Here is a 19,198-nt window from a genome sequence, read left to right on the forward strand (position 1 = left end):
ATCTGCGCAGGCGCTGGGCCCCGCCCTGAGGCATGCTGGGATTTGTAGTTTACTCAAGCATTTGGACCCTCCCTTTAGTTGATTGTAAGTGAAGTTTCCCAGGCATTTGCTTCGCTTTCAAGTACCAAAAGTAAAAATTAGTGTGTGGAAACCAACAGCCTCACTTCACTCCTTTGTGTTATTCTGAATGAGAAAGTTTGCTTCCCCCAGAGGTGTTCACAACTCCTACCATTCTTCCTATTAAATGGTAGAAAGTAATTCTTACGAAATACAACTATATAGCATTTATTGAGAGCCTGCAATAAACCAGAAACTCTTGCTAAGAGCTGGAAATGCTTTTTTTAAAAAAAAAGACATAAATAACCCGTTTTCTTTCCTACCTGTAAAGAACATGCTATTGTTTAAAATAGGCTCATCGAGAAGAGGGGGAATCTGACCTGAAAACCTTGAAAAAGATTGCCTGAGAAAAGCAAAGGGTCTTCCCCCCCCCCCCCCCCCCCTCAAACCGAGCTGGCTGTGACATAGCGCGAGGCTTTCTATCACACTTAACATTTCCAACCACAAGATGGCAGGGGTGGGCCTAGGTGAAGAGGAAGAGAAAGAGAAAGGGTGAGAAATTGGAAAACAGTCATTGAGTATTTTACAGAGGGCCAGCCAATTTGCTAAGTACTTACCTTACGTATTTCATTTAATTTTCAAAGCAAGTGAGCTAAGTGCTTTTTTTTTGTATGTTTTTTTTCTTCTTCAACAAATGCTTTTTATATCTGCATATTAAGTGAAGAAAAATTGCTCAGGCAACTAAAACTTTTCACTGAAGGAAATTTACAAGGAATACATATTGAAGACAAGAGAAAGAACAGGTCCTAAACAGAAGCTAGCATTTTAAAACATAATAACTGTAAATTCTATTGCTCAGTCAGTACCTTGAGAATATAGCTAAGAACTCGTAGGATTAATTATATTTAAAAAAACTAAATTATCTCTAGAATTTTCTATTGCAGCTGATAAGCAAGTAAATATATAAAAGCTGTTTGTATTGTTGAGAATTTTGACTTGACTAAATTTTTTTGGAAATGCTGCTTAAAAATGGTACATCATTAGGAAGTGACTTATTTTTGTGTATGGAGAAGAATTTTGAGAATTTTAAAGTTGACTTGTCAGAATTGGTAACCATGACTAACACTAACTTCTACTGGGATCAATGTTAACTTCAGACTTATACAACATAAACACGATGTGACAAGACTTTGGCCAATTTATTGTACTATTAACTAGAAATGACTTGGAGCTCAAAACCTAAAAACTATATAAATAATAGCCATGGTAATTAAACATGCCTCACACACAGTTCATATTCCAATAGTGGATGCTGAGGGAATTTTGAACTGCCGAAAGATACTCATTTATTAAGCTTTCCATGGAAGTTCTGTGAAATTTGTATTGAGGAATAGATTGCCCTCTAGGGGGTGTGCATGTACCACTTATATTCCAAAATGGGTAATACAAAACACTGAGTTATAAAATAAATACGTGTTCTTGGATCTATCTGTTTTCTGTTCATCTTTTTAAAAGCATATATTTAAAGATTGTATTTATTTTGTAAAGGGAATGAAAATTTTCTAAATGGAAGAAACCAAAGAATAAAGGTACATTTTTATAGTTAGGGGTCATGCAAATAAAAGTAGCATCATTAAAAGGCACATGTATCTAAAATAAAACTCACAATTCACTTTAAGCTGAGTAATTATTTAAAATCATGAATAGCCCTAACTGGTGTGGCTCAGTGGATAGAGCGTCGGCCTGCGGACTCAAGGGTCCCAGGTTCGATTCCGGTCAAGGGCATGTACCTTGGTTGCGGGCTCATCCCCGGTAGGGGACGTGCAGGAGGCAGCTGATCGATGTTTCTCTCTCATCGATGTTTCTGACTCTCTATCCCTCTCCCTTCCTCTCTGTAAAACATCAATAAAATATATTTAAAAAAAAAAAAATAAAAAAAAAAAATAAAATAAAATCATGAATGACTCTTGGTTATAGGCCATTATTCTACACTACTCTCCCCCCCCAAAAAAATGTTAACTAAACACCTAGTATGTGGCAGGAATAAGAAAACATCCTTCCTTTGGGAAGTTCATAGTCTAATAGGGAAGACAGTCATGTAAATGTAAAGCATAATGCAACACTAGGTGCTATAATAAAGATTTGAAAAAAATGTCCTTTAAGAGTCTGGAAACGATTATATTAACTATGGTGAGAGGAATTGTCACAGAGAAGGAGATAATTCCTGTTTGTTGGACTCTTTTATCCGAAGTAGGCCTCCCCAGAATTCCTGTTGACAGATTTCCGTCCTAAGACATGTGTTCTGTTTCTATGCTACTGCTCTATAGCCCGCAGTTTGCCGACCACGGTCCTAGTCTTTTCTCATCCAATTCTGGGGTCTTTTCTCACCCAGACAATTAGTTTAGTTGAGTGAGGCAATGGGGTGTAAAAAAGTGAGCGTCTAAACATTTTTGAGAAGTAAAAAATAGTCTGTAGGAAGTCAGCTGCATTGTCATTGGAAATTATTGGAACCCCAGTCAGCATGACATTAGTATGCTTAACTGACTAGTGAGTTATTGATTCCTATGGTATAGAAAGCTTTATTTTACCTGTTTTTTAAGTAAATCTAGATTGTCAGAGTATGCTGGTTTATGGGAAGAGAAATTCTCTTATGCTTATGTGCTATAGATGGGGATGTGTGGTTCTCTATAGACATGATTAAGCACATGCATTTGGATGGGCTAGATGAGTACTTGGGATAAAGAAGAGCTTACAAAAAGCAGTTCCTGTTGTAGGATTTGCTCTTCTGTACTCCCCCAGAGCAGTTTTGAGAGGGGGATTGCCTGTTGGGAGATTACATCACAAAACTGTAATTCTCAGGTGCCCTCATTGACAATTTAATGAGAATGTGGTTATAAGCAATGCGAGTCTAGACAAGGTTTGGTACTTTTAAAAGCATCAGCTATTTTTTTAAATGAAACAAACAAAAGAGATAAAATCTAAAGACATGGTTTGATTTAGATGCCAATACGTCTCTATCTCCAGTGTAAGTGCCAAAGAGTGGGTATGTGGGTGGGGGCTGCAGGTAGGGGGTGGTGGTGAAGGAAGCAACACCTTTATATGGATTTTAAAACACCAGGAAGCCAAGGGCAAAACAAATAACAAATTCAGATGAATGTTTAGGTATTTTGAGTATTTTTTGTGAAGCTGTATTTTTAGCTCTTTTTCCCGAGAAAATTATGGAAAAGCATACACAAGATTTTAGCATTTTTATGAAGGTAGGATTATTTGTTAGTCAAAGTTAGAGGGAAATGGAAAGAATTCCAGATTGTTCTGTCAGGATTTTGGAATAATACAATGATAAATGAAACTTAAACTCAGCATAAGCAAGGTAATGCTGCAGATGCTGAGATTTTCAATAACTATGTTTACACATTGAGACAGCTTATAAATTAAATCCTAGAACTCTTAGAAAATACACCCAGCCATCATCAGGGATAATATAATAGAGGTGATTGCTCTATAAAAAAGGGAGTTTGAACCTGATGCTATATGGAAATGGAAAAGGAAGTAAATTTGAAAGTAGAATTTTTCTGAATATTTGGTGAGTTTGTATGTCCTGCAATCAGAATACAAAAGCAAAACAACATCAGAAGTTGCTTTGAAATATAAGTGGGTTGGGTAAATGCTGGTAAGAGTGTAGGTGAAAATTATATAGAATGTAGATTCAAATAAAAATAAATCTATTGCTTTTTAAGTTCTTTGTATAATTAATTAATGTGGAACATTATTTTTTTAAATATATTTTCATTGATTTCAGAGAGAAAGGGAAAGGGAAAGAGAGAGAAACATCAATGATGAGGGAGAATCATTAATTGGCTGCCTCCTGCACGCTCCAAACTCTAGCATGTGCTTTGACCCAGAATTGAACTGTGACCTCCTGGTGCATAGGTCAATGCTCAACCACTGAGCCACGCAGGCCTGGCTGGAATATTATTTAAAAGAGACAAGCTGACCTGATTATTCCAGGGAAAAAATGAGAAAAGTCAAAAGTATTTTGTAAAATTTATTACCGTGGGAATTTTAAGAGGCCTTGAGACAATTCCAAACCTCAAAACCAAAAAACGAAGACATTTCAATGCAGTCATGAATGATTACGGACAAGTCATTAAATTTCTGCTGGTCTCTATTTCCCTCTCTGTACTGAAGAGTCAACAAATGGTTTCTTAAATGGCTTTTGACTACAAACTAGTTTTCTTTTGTCTGAAATGATGTTTAATATTAACACAACTAAGGTTGAAGAAATTTCCTCATCCATCTTCTTAAATATTCAATAGTATTGCTTTGTGGCTTACATATTATCATCTACTCTTCCTCTGACTCAATATATTGATCTCCTTATCCCAGGCAGAGGAGAGCCCCTGACATTTTCATAATATTGAGAGAGCTGTGAACATTGTCCACCTTTTAAGGATTTTTCCTACTTAAAATTTTTTTAAATGTATTACCATTTGATGGCAATAGCAAATGTGTTTCCTTATCTGAATAAGGCTAATACCTACCTTGAAGAATGAGAGTATTATTCAGCATTCAGATCAATACATTTTGAGGTTTGTTCTTTTCATTTATAATCTGCTAGGGCCTAACTAGAAAAGAAAGATTTAATTATTTTTAGAGTCTTAAACTAAAGAAATCACTGCTGGCTTCCAATACAACCTTTAAACAAAATGACGTAAGTCTCAGAAATAATAAAAATCAGCCACACTGACAGGGTTTGAGTACCAAGGGGATTTTCGGCAATAGGCATTAAATCAACACACACCTCCAGGATTCTTCAGTAGAACGTTGTAACAGGTCATTTCTTCGTTTATGTGCAAGATTTCCAGGATGCCCTGGGAAAATTAACCCTCCTTTCAACAAATTAGGCTTTGAAGTCTGAAACTAAAAACAGCAGGGTCTATTTTCACGACTAAAAGGCCTATTTCTAGACACCCCAAGGGGTAGTCAGAATGGGTTTAAGGCCCTCTCCCCTACCCCCCCAACACCTTGGTGCTAGGACCTGAAGGCATCTTTCCCTTGCCCTTTTTCTTCTTTTTCTGAGGTTCCACCACTACCCCATTCGGGGCTCTCTCCTTTTCCATCATTGCTTTCTCCCATAAGTGGTCAAAATAGGAAACGGAAGTATCTATTTGTTGCTTGGTGTAGTGCTTGAAAATGCTTTTTTAATTAAGGCGCGGGGGGGGGGGGGGGGATGGATACCTCTCCAGGTTCTTAATTTTGCAACGAGTCCGAATGCCCGCAGGCTCCCTAGACCTCCCGCACCGGTGGGTCGTTTACTGCTGAGAGCAGGTGCAGGTGTGTCGGCGGGGGGTCTGAGCCTCCCACGACAAAGACCCGCGGGCCAGCCCGCTAGGGATCCCGGGAGGCGCGGGAAGCGCCACCCCCCGCCCAGTGCGGAGGCGCGGCGGAGGCGGAGGCCCCTGCCCAGTGGGGGAAGCCCGATCCGGGGGCCCGAGGGGCGAGGGCAGCGGCGAGCCGGCGGTGGCAGGGGGGACGCGGCGCGGCTGCCGCAGGGGAGCGGCGGTGGCGGGCGCGAGGGGCGGGGCGCACTCCGCAACTTCTGCCGCTGCCTCCCCGGCGCTCTCCGCCGAGCCGCGCGGCGGCTGCGGGCTGCGGGCTGCGGGCTGCGGTACGGCCAGCGGATCCCGGTCAGCCCGCACGAGAACCTGCACGTCCCGGGCGTCCGTCGGGTGCCCGAGGCGCCTCCCGCAGGGAGTCCCCGCGCGGCCGCGCTCCCGCGTTGTCCGCAGCGGCTGGGGCCCGGGACGTGCGGGGCCGCGAGGCCGAGACGGGCGCCCCCCAGCGGCCGGCGCGGGCCCCATGGCTGGGCCGGGCGGAGCGGAACCGGTGAGGTGAAGCCCCTAAACCGGTAGCCGGAGCGCGTGGCGGGGCGCCGGCTCCATGGGCAGCAGCGCCCAGCGGCACGATGATGGACGTTAACAGCAGCGGCCGCCCGGACCTCTACGGGCACCTCCGCTCAGTCCTCCTGCCAGAGGTAGGGCTGCCGGACCTGAGCCCCGACGGCGCCGGCCGGGTCGCGAGCTCCTGGGCGCCGCACCTGCTGCGCGGGGTCCCCGAGGTGACCGCCAGCCCTGTGCCCACCTGGGACGTGCCCCCGGACAATGCCTCCGGCTGCGGGGAACAGATCAACTACGGCAGAGTCGAGAAAGTTGTGATCGGCTCCATCCTGACGCTCATCACGCTGCTGACGATCGCCGGCAACTGCCTGGTGGTGATTTCGGTGTGCTTCGTCAAGAAGCTTCGCCAGCCCTCCAACTACCTGATCGTGTCCCTGGCGCTGGCCGACCTCTCGGTGGCCGTGGCGGTCATGCCCTTTGTCAGCGTCACTGACCTTATCGGGGGCAAGTGGATATTTGGCCACTTCTTCTGCAACGTCTTCATCGCCATGGACGTCATGTGCTGCACGGCCTCAATCATGACCCTGTGCGTGATCAGCATCGACAGGTAAGGGCCGGACCGCCCCGTCCCGGGGTCCGGCTGGGGGATGTGCTTGCTGGTAGCACAGCCCGGCGCGCTCGCCTTTCCTGGGATGGTAAGCCAGATTTCACGGCGGGATGAAGGGCTGCGCTTAAAACATCAACCCCACACATCAGCCCTACCCCAGCCAAAATCAGTTAGAGCAAAGCCTGTATTCACCTTTTTAAAAAAGAGCTGGAAACGTACTGATTTACTCTAGTGAAGATTTTAAGACCAAAGTTAAGAGTATTTCAAGCATTAGCAGTTCCACCAGGGGGTCCCTTGTCTTGGTTTTCAGGAATGTGGTCCTTTCTGAGCTTGACAAACCTTTGCTGTGAGCCCTAAAGAGTCAATCCTTACTTTAAGAAATCAGTCGGAGAAGTCACCTTGCTTCCCTGACGGTAGGAGCTACTCCCCAGGCCAATGAAAGATCTAGGGTGGTCCCAGAACTGGGGGGTCTACACCTCAACGTTACACCCGCTATGATTGCTGATTCTGAATGTTATTCTTTTGGAAGTCTGCTTTTAGTGTTTGGCAACGCGGTTTGCATCTTATAGGCTTACTGACTGGAGCCTTACTCCCTGTCTGAGTGGTTGGTTCTAGCCTTTTCATCATACCCCTTGGGGATCTTCTCTTGAGAACTCCCCCACCGGAGGAGTAATTGAAACATAGGCTGACCATCTGTCAGGGGTGCTGGGGGAGAATTTTCTGCCTTGAGTATCAGATTGGACTAGGAGATCCCCAGGATTTCTTCAGACTCAAGGGTTAATAGGATTCTGCAATGGAGCTAGTCTTTGGCCCTAGAAATATTGTGCAATCGACAACTTGAAGTATGGTCCCAATACTTTTTGGCCAGAGAACAACTCTTTTCTTCTATTGAAATGGAAATATTAAACCTTAATATTCACACTCAGAATTCTGCTGGTATTTTAAAACCAGCACAGGACTGGTATTCTGTTGTGTTTAACGATACAGAGAAATGGTTGCTTATTTTCTTTGGGGACCTACAGAACCTTTAAATATGTAGACCTTTTGGCGTAGGAGAAATAATTGATGCCGCCACACTTAAAATGACAGTACCTCAAAGGATGGTCTAGCATGAAACAGATTTTTCCTCCTTTCCCTCCCTGAAAACACTGCTATTTGTGGTTTGTTGGTATTTAACATGTTCTGCTATTTTACTGCTTGGCCAGGGTTTATAATAACTTAATAAAGAGAATGATTGGAAAGGGGGTGTTTTCAAGGAAAAAAAAAAACATACAACGTAGCTGCATTTAGTTAAACGGCTAGATTATTATTTTTTTAAATGGATCTTGCCATTTTATATATTATGTTAGGAGCGTCTGACAGCAAATAATTATTTTTGGTAGAAGATGAAATGCATATATGAGAATATTAGCTCCAAACTTGACAGCTAAAGTTCTGAGTGACTGTAGTTCAGCATGTAAAAAACATATGCATTTACAGTCTGGTTCTGGCAACAGGAACTAGGAAAGCGCAGTCAACATATATAGTAAGTATAAACACGAACTATAAGCGCAAAAATCTGACTGCTCGGCCAACCAAAGCTGTGCTTCTTGCATGAATGGAGTCCTTTTAAAAGGAACTTAGTGTAGTAAAACAGATAATTCATACTGCAAGTAATGCATTTATAATCTTTTTTCATTTCATAATTGGTAAGTGATAATTAACACAGTGTGCTAACTATCTCCTAAGACATCCAGTGCTTCTGTTCGGGCACATTTAGGTTTGGCTGGGACCACCCTGAGATTCTGTACATGAGCTAAGGTTTTCTTCACTCAGTGTGCAGTGTGACTTACCAGCAACAGGAACATCTTGAATACAGAGAAGAGGTTAATCCTTGTCAAGAGATTCTAATCTGTTCATCAGCTATGTCCTTATGATGTCACAAATTGTGGTAATAAAGGGATATAGATTCTGTCTCTTCACTTCCCGTAAGAATTGTGCCATTGATGATTTTTACTCTTTTAGAAGATGAACATGTCATTTCTTTATATAATATGAAGAATTGATTACATGGGAGACACAGATTGCTTTTCTTCTAAGAACACACAGAACTAAAAATGAGAAAAAGGAAAATGCATTTGCATCTAAGGTGAATTATTTTTGAAAATACTGTTTTTTTTTTCAGTTCCATTGTAGAATATGACTGATATATTAAAATATGCTAAGAAAATATGAAAAAAATGTAATCTTCATTCATGTATTAATTCCCTTTTGAGTATCTAATATAGGGTATGCTGTGTTTTATGCAGCATAATCAGAGATGAATAATAATATTTCTGCTTTTGAGCTCATACTGTTGTCAGAGAAATTGGGTTGTCTTCTTCCCCACTGGGTGCTGGGGGTGGGGGTCCTTATAATATCTTGAGAAAAAGAATTTTCTGAGACTCACATGGGAGGATGGGGGATTTTTATTTGTGTGGAATTACATCTCTTTTCTAAAGTTCCATTTCCCTTAGTACCGTGGTTGGCAAACTGCGGCTTGCCAGCCACATGCGGCTCTTTGGCCCCTTGAGTGTGGCTCTTCCTCAAAATACCACGGCCTGGGCGAGTCTATTTTGAAGAAGTGGCATTAGAAGAAGTTTAAGTTTAAAAAATTTGGCTCTCAAAAGAAATTTCAATCGTTGTACTGTTGATATTTGGCTCTGTTGACTAATACTAACGAGTTTGCCGACCACTGCCTTAGTCCAATCATAGAAGTGTAGCTGGGGTTTCAGTAGAGATAGAAGCAAAGCCAGTGTCCAGAGTTTTCTTTCCATGTTGGAACCAGGTCCAGTTCAGCATCAGGCTAGCAGCAGTCCATTAGTCCATTGTGTGTGGGGTCCACATGGCGGTGGGCCATATGGGCAAATACAGGAGAGCGCCCCGAGCAATACGAGTGCCAGGAGCATAAGAGGAATCAAGAGCATAAGAACACAGAGAGTGAGTTCCTTTGTGTAAGGGATTAAGTATCCCAAATTTCACACCCTTGCAGTGGCCATGTCCATTTTGGCCAATGACCCGTTCCCAGGTGTGACTGACAGACAAGAATCTTTCCAAGGTCACCCTGACTTATTGCACATGCACCCATCCTTCTTCCTGTCCAGTCCCTTGCCCCAGGGACCTGCAGAGAATAGACTGACCGGTGGCTCCGTGGAGAGTGTAAAGCTTTAGCTTCTTGGTGAAGCTCCTCAAATGACATGACAATAGTATTTGGCCTTCCCATTGCTCCTTTCCTGTTATTAATGACTAGGTTAATTACAGTGGTATTAATACTATATTGTGAGAGTTTGGATTTCTGTTGGGCATTTAACCTTTGGTTACTGGAACCTTTGATTTTTCTTAACCACTCTCTACCATACTGGGATGCTTTTCCAATGCAATTTCATGCCACTTTTCCTCCACAGGTTTCAACACTTCCCATATCCACCCTTTTCAGATAATGACTCATGATCATTGAAAAAGTAGCAACCATTGGATGGGGGAACCCCTTATCTTCCCACCACCAAACAACCAACCTTTGCCCTTTTATTTCGTTCTAGTTAAAAAGCAAGAAGACATTCTGTCCCAGCAAAGAACAAACCGCCGGCACGTCACATCACATCCCCTCTCACCTTCTCAAGGACTTTGTTCCTTCCTTGATTCCTCATCTCTTCTTTGTCTTCATTGTTTCCTCTCAACTAGATCAAGCTTGATCTACTATTTTTAAGAACTCTTTCTTTGGTCCACTTCACAGTTAAACTGTGTCCACAACCTCTCTTTATTTCCTTACTCCTCAGATAGATGAGTTTGACACTCAACAGTTCTATAGTTCAACAGTTCCCTTTTTAGGATGCTTTTAGAAATAGAAATCAAATTACCTTTTATGTACAGTTTAAAAACATGCAGAAACAGTTCTATATATTGTTTAGGTGAGCTTGTGTAAGAGTAAAAGTACAAAATAGTGCAAAGGAATGGTGAACACCAAGTTTGGGAGAGTGGTTTATCACTGGTGGAGTGGGTGGAGGTGCAGTTAAGGAGTAGCTGCACACGTATCAACTATATTGGTAATGTTTTGTTGGTTTATACAGTTTTGTTATTTTTTGTATAACTTTCTGTATGTTTGAAATATATTTTTATACTTTTAAAAAAATACATTCATGTAATCTGCAACTAGATCAAGAACTTGAACATTATTAACCTCCCAAAAGTCTCCTCCTTCCCCTTCCCAATTTCTAATATTCCCGAAGATAATCATTGTCCTGAATTTTAGTATCATAAATTAGTTCTGCTTGGTCAGAATCTTATGTAAATGGAATAGCATTATTATATACTCATACATCTGGTTTCCTTTGCTCCATAAAATGTCTGTGTGATCCATTCATAGTTTTTACCAGGTCAATATTCTTTTCATGGTTTTTGTGGGTTTTTTTGTTTTTGTTTTTGTTTTTGCTGAGTAGTATTCCATTTAATTTGTTTATCAGTTCACCTGTAGATGGACATTTGAATTGTTCCCAGTTTCGGGATATTACTGATAGTAATTCTATAAACATTTATTTGTGGACAAGTCATTTTGTGGACATGTTTTCATTTTGGGGGGGTAATTATAATACTGGGTAATAAGGTAGTTTATTGCATTTTAATTCTGTTTATCACCCTCACACCATTTGTGTTATCCTTGTCATGAATTTTAACCTACATATTTTAAAAACCTATTAGGTGTTATTTTAAACAATCAGTATTTATTTTTATTTACCCACATTTTCCCATTGCTCTTTATGTTTTCCCATATTACCATGCTTTTATCTGGGATTATTTTCTTCTGCCCAATGAGACTTTCATTAGCATTTTAAAAAAGTGAGTGCTGGTGACAAATCTCAATTTTTATCTGAAAATGTATTATTTTTACCATTATTTTGAATGATGCTTTTTCAGCACTTTAAAACATTGTTCCACTGTCTTTAAGCTTCCATCATTTCTGTTGAAAAGTCAGCCATTAATCAACATTATTATTACTCCTTTGAAGAGAAATGTGTCTTTTTTCCTCTGGCTGCTTTTAGGATTTTCTCTTTATCTTTAGTTTTTATCAGTTTTTCTTTTTTTTTAAAAATATATTTTATTGATTTTTTACAGAGAGGAAGGGAGAGGGATAGAGAGTTAGAAACATCGATGAGAGAGAAACATTGATCAGCTGCCTCCTGCACACCCCCTACTGGGGATGTGCCCGCAACCCAGGTACATGCCCTTGACCGGAATCGAACCCGGGACCCTTCAGTCTGCAGGCTGACGCTCTATCCACTGAGCCAAACCGGTTAGGACTGCGCTTCAGTTTTGAAATTTTTTTGACCTGCCTTCCAATTTATTATCTCTTCTGGTATATTGAATATTTTTTTCAATCTTATCTATTGAGTTCTTAATTTCACAGTCCTAGAAATTTCATATGTCCTTTTTTTTTTTTTTTGCATTTGAGCCTATTTATTGATTCTAAGTCTTTGATGGAATTTTCTGCCTTTTTATGTAATTTCTCCAACCATTTACCCTATTTTTGGGTATATAATCATAGTTAAACTCTTTTTCTGCTAACTCCAATATCTGAATCACTTTGTGTGTGATCTTTTTTTTTTTCCCCCTCAGGGTTTTGGGACTGTGTCTTGGCATACCTAGTAAATTTTTATTATATATTCAACATTTTGTATGAAAAGTTGTAGATGTTGTAGATAATGTTATTTTCCTCCAGAGAAAATAGCTGCTAGGCAGGCATATTGGGGGACTGATTATTGTAATCCGATTAGAAACTGAGCTGACTACTATGTTTTAGTTTTGATAAAGTTCTGTCTGCCACCAGCTGATATCTCTTTCTCTAGGGTATAGCCTTCTTGGGATTTCAGCTGAGAGCATGGGGTTCTTTTTTTTTTTTTAAACCTCACCCGAGGATATTTTTTACATTGATTTTTAGAGAGAATGGAAGGGAGTGGGAGAGACAGAAAGAAACACTAATATGAGAGAGACACATCGATTGGTTGCCTCCTGCATGCTCATGATCGGGGCCAGGAGCCTGCAACCGAAGTACATGCTCTTGACAGGAATCAAACCCGGGACCTTTAGTCATCAGATTGATGCTCTATGCACTGAGCCAAACCAGCTAGGGCAGCATGAGTGTTCTTGATGACTTCTCCCCCTGGTTAGTTCAGAACCCTAATTTTTCTCTCCTCCGCGCTCCCATTAAAGCTTTTTGAGTGCTTCCTCTTGGCTTCTTAGCCTCCTGCCCTATACATCTTCAGAATTCAGCCGATGTGTTTAAGGGAATACCAGCCAAGTGTTGTGCTTAGTTTTCTGCTTCTTACTGGGATTTTGGCCACTTAGGTCTACAATTTTTGTCTTTCTGGCCGCAAGAGACTACTAGAATTTCTTTTGGTGTTTTGCCTCTTAATAACAACTCTGTTGAGGCTCTTTCCCTGGATCTTCAGCCCTTTAACCCCTCACCTAGTTTTGGAACATGTCCCATGGGAAAGAGTGACTGCAGAATTTTGGCTTGCCTCTCTGTGGTTCTCTCTTTTCCAGGATTTTGTCCTCTCAACTCCTGGTCGTCTCAACAACTCTATCATGCCTTTAAGCAGGTGTGTGTGTGTATGTGTGTGTGTGTGTGTGTGTGTATTTGTGCTTTACCCAGATTTTCTAGTTGTTTTCATCAGAAGCATTGGTCTGAAGCATCAAGCAACCCCATCAAAGCTAGAAGTGGCTATGTGCCTGAAATGTTTTAAATATGTCCAAATATAGAAATATAATCACGTTAATTTCCTGCTTAAAACTGTTCATTGGCTTTTCATTTCCCTTGGAATAAAATTCAAACTCTTTAGCGCATCTCCAGGTTCCCTGATTTGTTCCATCCTTACTTCCCAACATTTTGTATCATATTCCATCTTGCTTTCCATAGTATAATCATATTGATTTTTTTTTTTTTTTTTTAGTTTTCACATTATGTCAAGTGCTTTCCTAAATCAGGTCCATTCTAGGCAAAACCACCAACTAATATGTTTGCAAAACTATGATTTTATGTCTGGAGTTCTATTCCCTAATATGTTTTTTGATCCCAAGTTGGAAAGCTTAAAAGTGTTTAACCTTCTAGAATGGTAATAATTAAAATGTCTAAAAAATACCAAATATTGGCAAGGGTGGAGAGCAAAGGGAACTTTCACACATTTCTAGTGGAATTGTGAATTGGTAAACCACTGTGAAACTAGTTTGTATTATCATGTCATGTTGAAGATACATCCTGTGATTCTGTTATTTTACCACTAGATATATATCAGAGAGAATTTTGTTTCCAAGAGTCTTGTACAAGAGTATTTATAATATCAAGAAACTTGAAACCTCCAAACTTGAAAAAATACATGTGTATTAGTAGTAGAATGGATAAATATATTGTGGTACGTTCACACAATAGAAAACTATTCAGTAGTGATTATCAAACTTGAGTGTGCATCAGAATTATCCAGAGAGCTTATTAAAACACAGATTATTGGGTGCCACCCCAAGAGTTTCCAATTTAGTAAGTTTGGGGTGGAGCCTAATAGTTTGCATTTCATACAAATTCCCAGATGATTCTGATGCTTCTGGTTTGGAGACCTTACTTAGAGAATTGTTACTATAAAGCAATGAAAATGAACAAATTATAGCTAAAATGAATCTCACAAAGTAATTTAAATAATTTTTTATTATAAAAATTTTGAAACACATTTAAAAGTCAAGAGTATAGCCTTAGCCAGATAGCTCAGTTGGTTGGATGTGGTGAGCCGGCATGGCCATGGCATACTCAGCCCCACATTGGGTGCCTTATGTGCCGCGTCAGCTCAGCCAGGTTCGGTGACCCTGAGAGAGGGCGGTGAAGGATTGAGAAAAGACAGACAAGAGGAGAAACCAAGATGGCAGCATAGGTAAACACCTAAGCTGCTGCCTCGCACCCAATTTCAAAACTACAACTAAAAGACAAAATGGACATCATCCAGAACCACAGGAAGGCTGGCTGAGTGGAAATTCTACAACTAGAAGGAAAGAGAAAAGCACACTGAGACTCAGAGAAGCTGCAGGAGGCAGAGGTACTGAGACACGCGTGTGGAGAGGACTGGCAACTGAGTGCGCGGCTGGCTTTCTCAAGAGGGAGGGAGACAAAAGCTCCTGACTGCACTGAACTCCAGTTCCGGGCCAGACTCTGGGGACCCAGACTCATATGGGGTGAAACTGGACTGTCAGGAAAGAGAAAAGCACACTGAGACTCAGAGGAACTGCGAAAGGCAGAGGTACTGAGGTGCGCGCCCGCGAAGAGGGCGGGCAACTGAGTATGCGGCTGGCTTTCTCAAGTGGGAGGGAGACAAAAGATCCCGACTGCACTGAACTCCAGTTCCAGGTGAGACTCTGGGGACCCAGACTCATTCGGAGAGAAACTGGACTGTCTGGCAGTGGGCAGAACTCGAGGGCGGCTTTCTCTCAGAGGTGCTTGCAGCGATTACCACAGGACACTGAGACACAGGGGCCTATTAGGGCAGGGCTGACAGGAAACCAGTGCTGTCTGCTCCACCCTGAGACTCCGCCCCATCCAAGCTGAGCACAGAGGCTTTTGCAAGACTTGTCTCATAAGGGTGTCTCCAGCACAGAAGTTCTCCCAGTGTAGACACAGCTGATCCTCACAGCCAATTGGCCTGGAGGTCAGTTCCTCCCAGTGATACCAACAACAATCAAGGCTTAACAACAACAAGACTGTGCACACAGCCCACAAAGGGGTGCACCAAGAGTGTCCACCTCAGGTAACCTGGAGGCTGAGCCACTGGGCCCTATAGGACAACTAGCACACAAAGCCACTCTATCAACTCAGGGAAGCAGCCAAAATGCGGAGACAAAGAAACAGATCACAAATGAAAGAAATGGAGGAAAGCAAATGACTGGATATAGAGTTCAAAACCATGGTTATAAGGTTTTTCAAGAATTTTCTAGAAAAGGCCGATAAATTTAGTGAGACCCTCGAGGATAAGAAAAAGGACCAACTAGGAATTAAGCATACACTGACTGAAATAAAGAATAATATACAGAGACCTAACAGCAGACTAGAGGATTGCAAGAATCAAGTCAAAGATATGAAATACAAAGAAGCAAAAAACACTCAACCAGAAAAGCAAAAAAGAAAAAAGAATCCAAAAATATGAAGATAGTGTAAGGAGCCTCTGGGACAACTTTAAGCATACCAACATCAGAATTATGGGGGTACCAGAAGAAGAGAGAGCAAGATACTGAAAACCTATTTGAGGAAATAATGACTGAAAACTTCCCCCACCTGTTGAAAGAAATAGACTTACAAGTCCAGGAAGCACACAGAACCCCAAACAAAAGGAATCCAAAGAGGACCACACCAAGACATATCATAATTAAAATGCCAAGAGCAAAAGACAAAGAGAGAATATTAAAAGCAGCAAGACAAAAACAGTTAATTACCTACAAGGGAGCACCCATTCGACTGTCAGCTGATTCCTCAACAGAAACTATGCAGGCCAGAAGGGAGTGGCAAGAAATATTCAAAGTGATGAATAGCAAGAACCTATAACCAAGATTACTCTACCCAGCAAAGCTATCATTCAGAGTTGAAGGTCAGATAAAGAGCTTCACAGATAAGAAAAAGCTAAAGGAGTTCATCACCACCAAACCAGTATTTATGAAATGCTGAAAGGTATTCTTTAAGAAGAGGAAGAAGAAGAAAAAGGTAAAGATAAAAATTATGAACAACAAATACATATCTATCAACAAGTGAATCTAAAAATCAAGTGAATAAAAAATCTGATGAACAGAATAAACTGGTAAATATAATAGATTCAGGGGCATAGAAAGGGAGTGGACAATTCTCGGGGGAAAGGGGTGTGGGGGGTGCGGGAAGAGACTGGACAAAAATCGTACACCTATGGATGAGGACAGTGGGGGGCGGGGTAAGGGCAGAGGGTGGGGTGGGAACCGGGTGGAGGGGAGCTATGGGGGAAAAAAAGAGGAACAATTGTAATAATCTGAACAATAAAGATTCATTAAATTAACAAAACAAGACAGACAAGAATAAAAGCTGGGTCTGTTTGGGATGCTGTCCTCTCTGATGGAGAGCCTCTTTGATGGAGAGAGCTAGTGACAGTGCCACGGACTACACGCTATGTCTTTATTTTATAGTCAGATGCCACGAGGCAAAGTAAGGGCGTCGTCAAGATGTTTACACCATTCTCCTGGGTTTTGATCCTACTCTATTACATTCACCTGAGCTCTATTAAGCCCACGTTACTCAGGCATGTGGGACCACGTGTTCGGACCATAGGTTCAAGCTTACAACTATAGCTGTTGGCTATAATTGTGCTGGGAGGGTTCTGCCCTTTAAGCTGGGACTTGCACATGGCAATGAGAGGACTGTGCCCTCTCATTAGTCCAAGGCTTGAACCTGTCCAAACACTGTAGCCACTCTCCACAGTTGGTGTCCTGTACACCAAGAGGTAGCAGGTTCAATTCCTGGTCAGGGCATATATATTAAAGGCTCGATCCTGTCAGGGCACATATGGGAGGCAACTGATCGATGTTTCTCTCTCTCCCTCTCCCTCTCAAATCAATAAAAACATGTCCTTGGGGTGAGGATTAAAGAAAAAAGGGGAAAAAAAAGTCAAGAGTATAGTATAAAAAGCCTGCTATTCAGCCCTAACCGGTTTAGCTGAGTGGATAGAGCGTCGGCCTGCGGACTGAAGGGTCCCAGGTTCGATTCTGGTCAAGGGCATGTACCTTGGTTGCAGGCACATCCCCAGTAGGGGGTGTGCAAGAGGCAGTGGTCAAAGTTTCTCTCTCATTGATGTTTCTAACTCTCTATCCCTCTCTCTTCCACTATGTAAAAAATCAATAAAAAAAGAGCCTCTCTTTTTAAAAAAAAGCCTACTGTTCATAACCTAGCTTTAACTGTGATTAATTTATGGCCCATTTATTCAATGTGTACTTTGCAACTCCTCCATCTTTGCAATATTTTAAATCAAATGTCAAACATCATGTCATTTCACCCATAAATACTTTCAGGTCACAAACATAATGCTGAGCAGAAGAAGCAAAAAGTACAAAGGAACACAGAATGTGCTTCTTCATGCAAAAATTTAAAACAACATTGTCTAGAGACACACTTAAATGACAATACAAAGAAAAGGAAAGAAATATATAGCATGAAATAGTGATTACTTCTGGGTGGGAAGGAGAGGGTTGTGATCTGAGAGGTGTGCTTCTGAGTGGGTGTAATGTTTTATCTTTTGATTGTAGTCATAGTTTTGCGAGTGTTAACTTTTTGAAGTATCCATGTATATTTAGGCACTTTCCTGCATATGTATTTGTTTGATAATAAAAGGGACAGAAGTATTTATTGGAAGACATCTTGTGAAGTATATTTGGATGTGTATCAGAGGTACCATTAATCTGAGCAGATGCAGTTACTGTTTTAATGCTCTCAGCAGCCATTTGTTTTCAGCTTCATGTGTGAGGATAGGGGTCATCTTTGTGTTCCTCACGGTTACCGGAACTCATCTGGCTTATTTGCAAGAGCTGTAATCTTTAGTTCTGACTGGTATCTGGCCGAAGCCTTGCTTTCTGGCCAGGTGCTATGACTCATTTGCTTCGATGATCTGAGTTCTCCTCTTGGCTTTAATTCTGCTGTGATCAGCAATGCAGGGGCATTCTGGCTTCTCTGGGTCTCCTTTGGCTTTGAAGGAAGTCATCCTTGCTCATCTCTAAAATTAATTTTCAGCTTGTAGATGCACTTTAATAGTTGAAAGAATCCTCGTCTAACTCTGCAATGGTAAGGCCCAGAGGGAGGACAAGAAACAGGTCTTCTGCTCTGTCCTTTGGTGAGGTAACGTTTCCCACAAACTTCTTTTTTTTCTTCTTATGTTCATTAACAAGAAGAAACACCTAGGGTAGAAATGCTAGTAGTTGATAGATGTTTAGTGTTTTATTGTTTGCAGACCACTTTCCAGGCATTTAATCTCCCTTGACCCTCCCTACCACCTTGTGAGGTGGGCATTATTATCCTTACTTTTGTGGGAGGAACTGGAGCAGGAAGTGACTTATCCAAGGACACAGTTTATATGCGTGGAACCTGTGTTCAAAGCCTATTCAAACTTTTTAATGGGTTAATACATTCCTCTGCTCTTGGGATAAGATCCTTCATTTTTTATTGAACTACAGGATTGTATAATCTGACTTTGCCTATTTCACCAGATTGGGATTGGGATAGATTGTGTTTTAGGCTTTTGTGATTCTTGGTATCTGTTACAGCTACTTAACTCTGCCACTGCAGCCTGGAAGCAGCCTAGACAACATGTGAAAGTATGGGTATGGCTGTGTTCTAATAAAACTTTATGAATACTGAAATTTGAATTTCATATAATTTTCACGTCATATATTTTAAAATATAAAAATCAATTCTTTTTTATATTTATAAATATAAAATCCATTCTTTTTTTTCAATCCTCACCTGAGGATATATTTTTATTGATCTTAGAGAGGAAGGGAGAGAGGGAGAGAAAGAGAGAGAGGAGAGAGAGAGAAACATTTATTGGTTGCCTGCGGTAATCACCCTGACCAGGGTTCAAACCTG

The 19,198-nt window shown here is 41.3% G+C and overlaps 1 protein-coding gene across 2 annotated transcripts in view; it reads left to right on the top strand.

Annotated features, from left to right (window-relative positions):
* The first annotated feature begins 5,700 nt into the window (after nucleotides 1-5,700).
* The window catches only part of HTR7 (5-hydroxytryptamine receptor 7), an 80,011-nt gene continuing 66,513 nt past the window's right edge, over nucleotides 5,701-19,198 (top strand). For both annotated transcript variants that reach the window (XM_080640058.1, XM_080640059.1), the window contains exon 1: nucleotides 5,701-6,561. In XM_080640058.1, the coding sequence (XP_080496184.1) occupies nucleotides 6,023-6,561 (539 nt within the window). In that variant the 5' untranslated portion in view covers nucleotides 5,701-6,022. The remainder of the gene's footprint in view (nucleotides 6,562-19,198) is intronic.

This window comes from Plecotus auritus (genome assembly GCF_963455305.1).
Source record: "Plecotus auritus genome assembly, chromosome: 9".
In the NCBI taxonomy this organism is placed as follows: Eukaryota; Metazoa; Chordata; class Mammalia; order Chiroptera; family Vespertilionidae; genus Plecotus; species Plecotus auritus.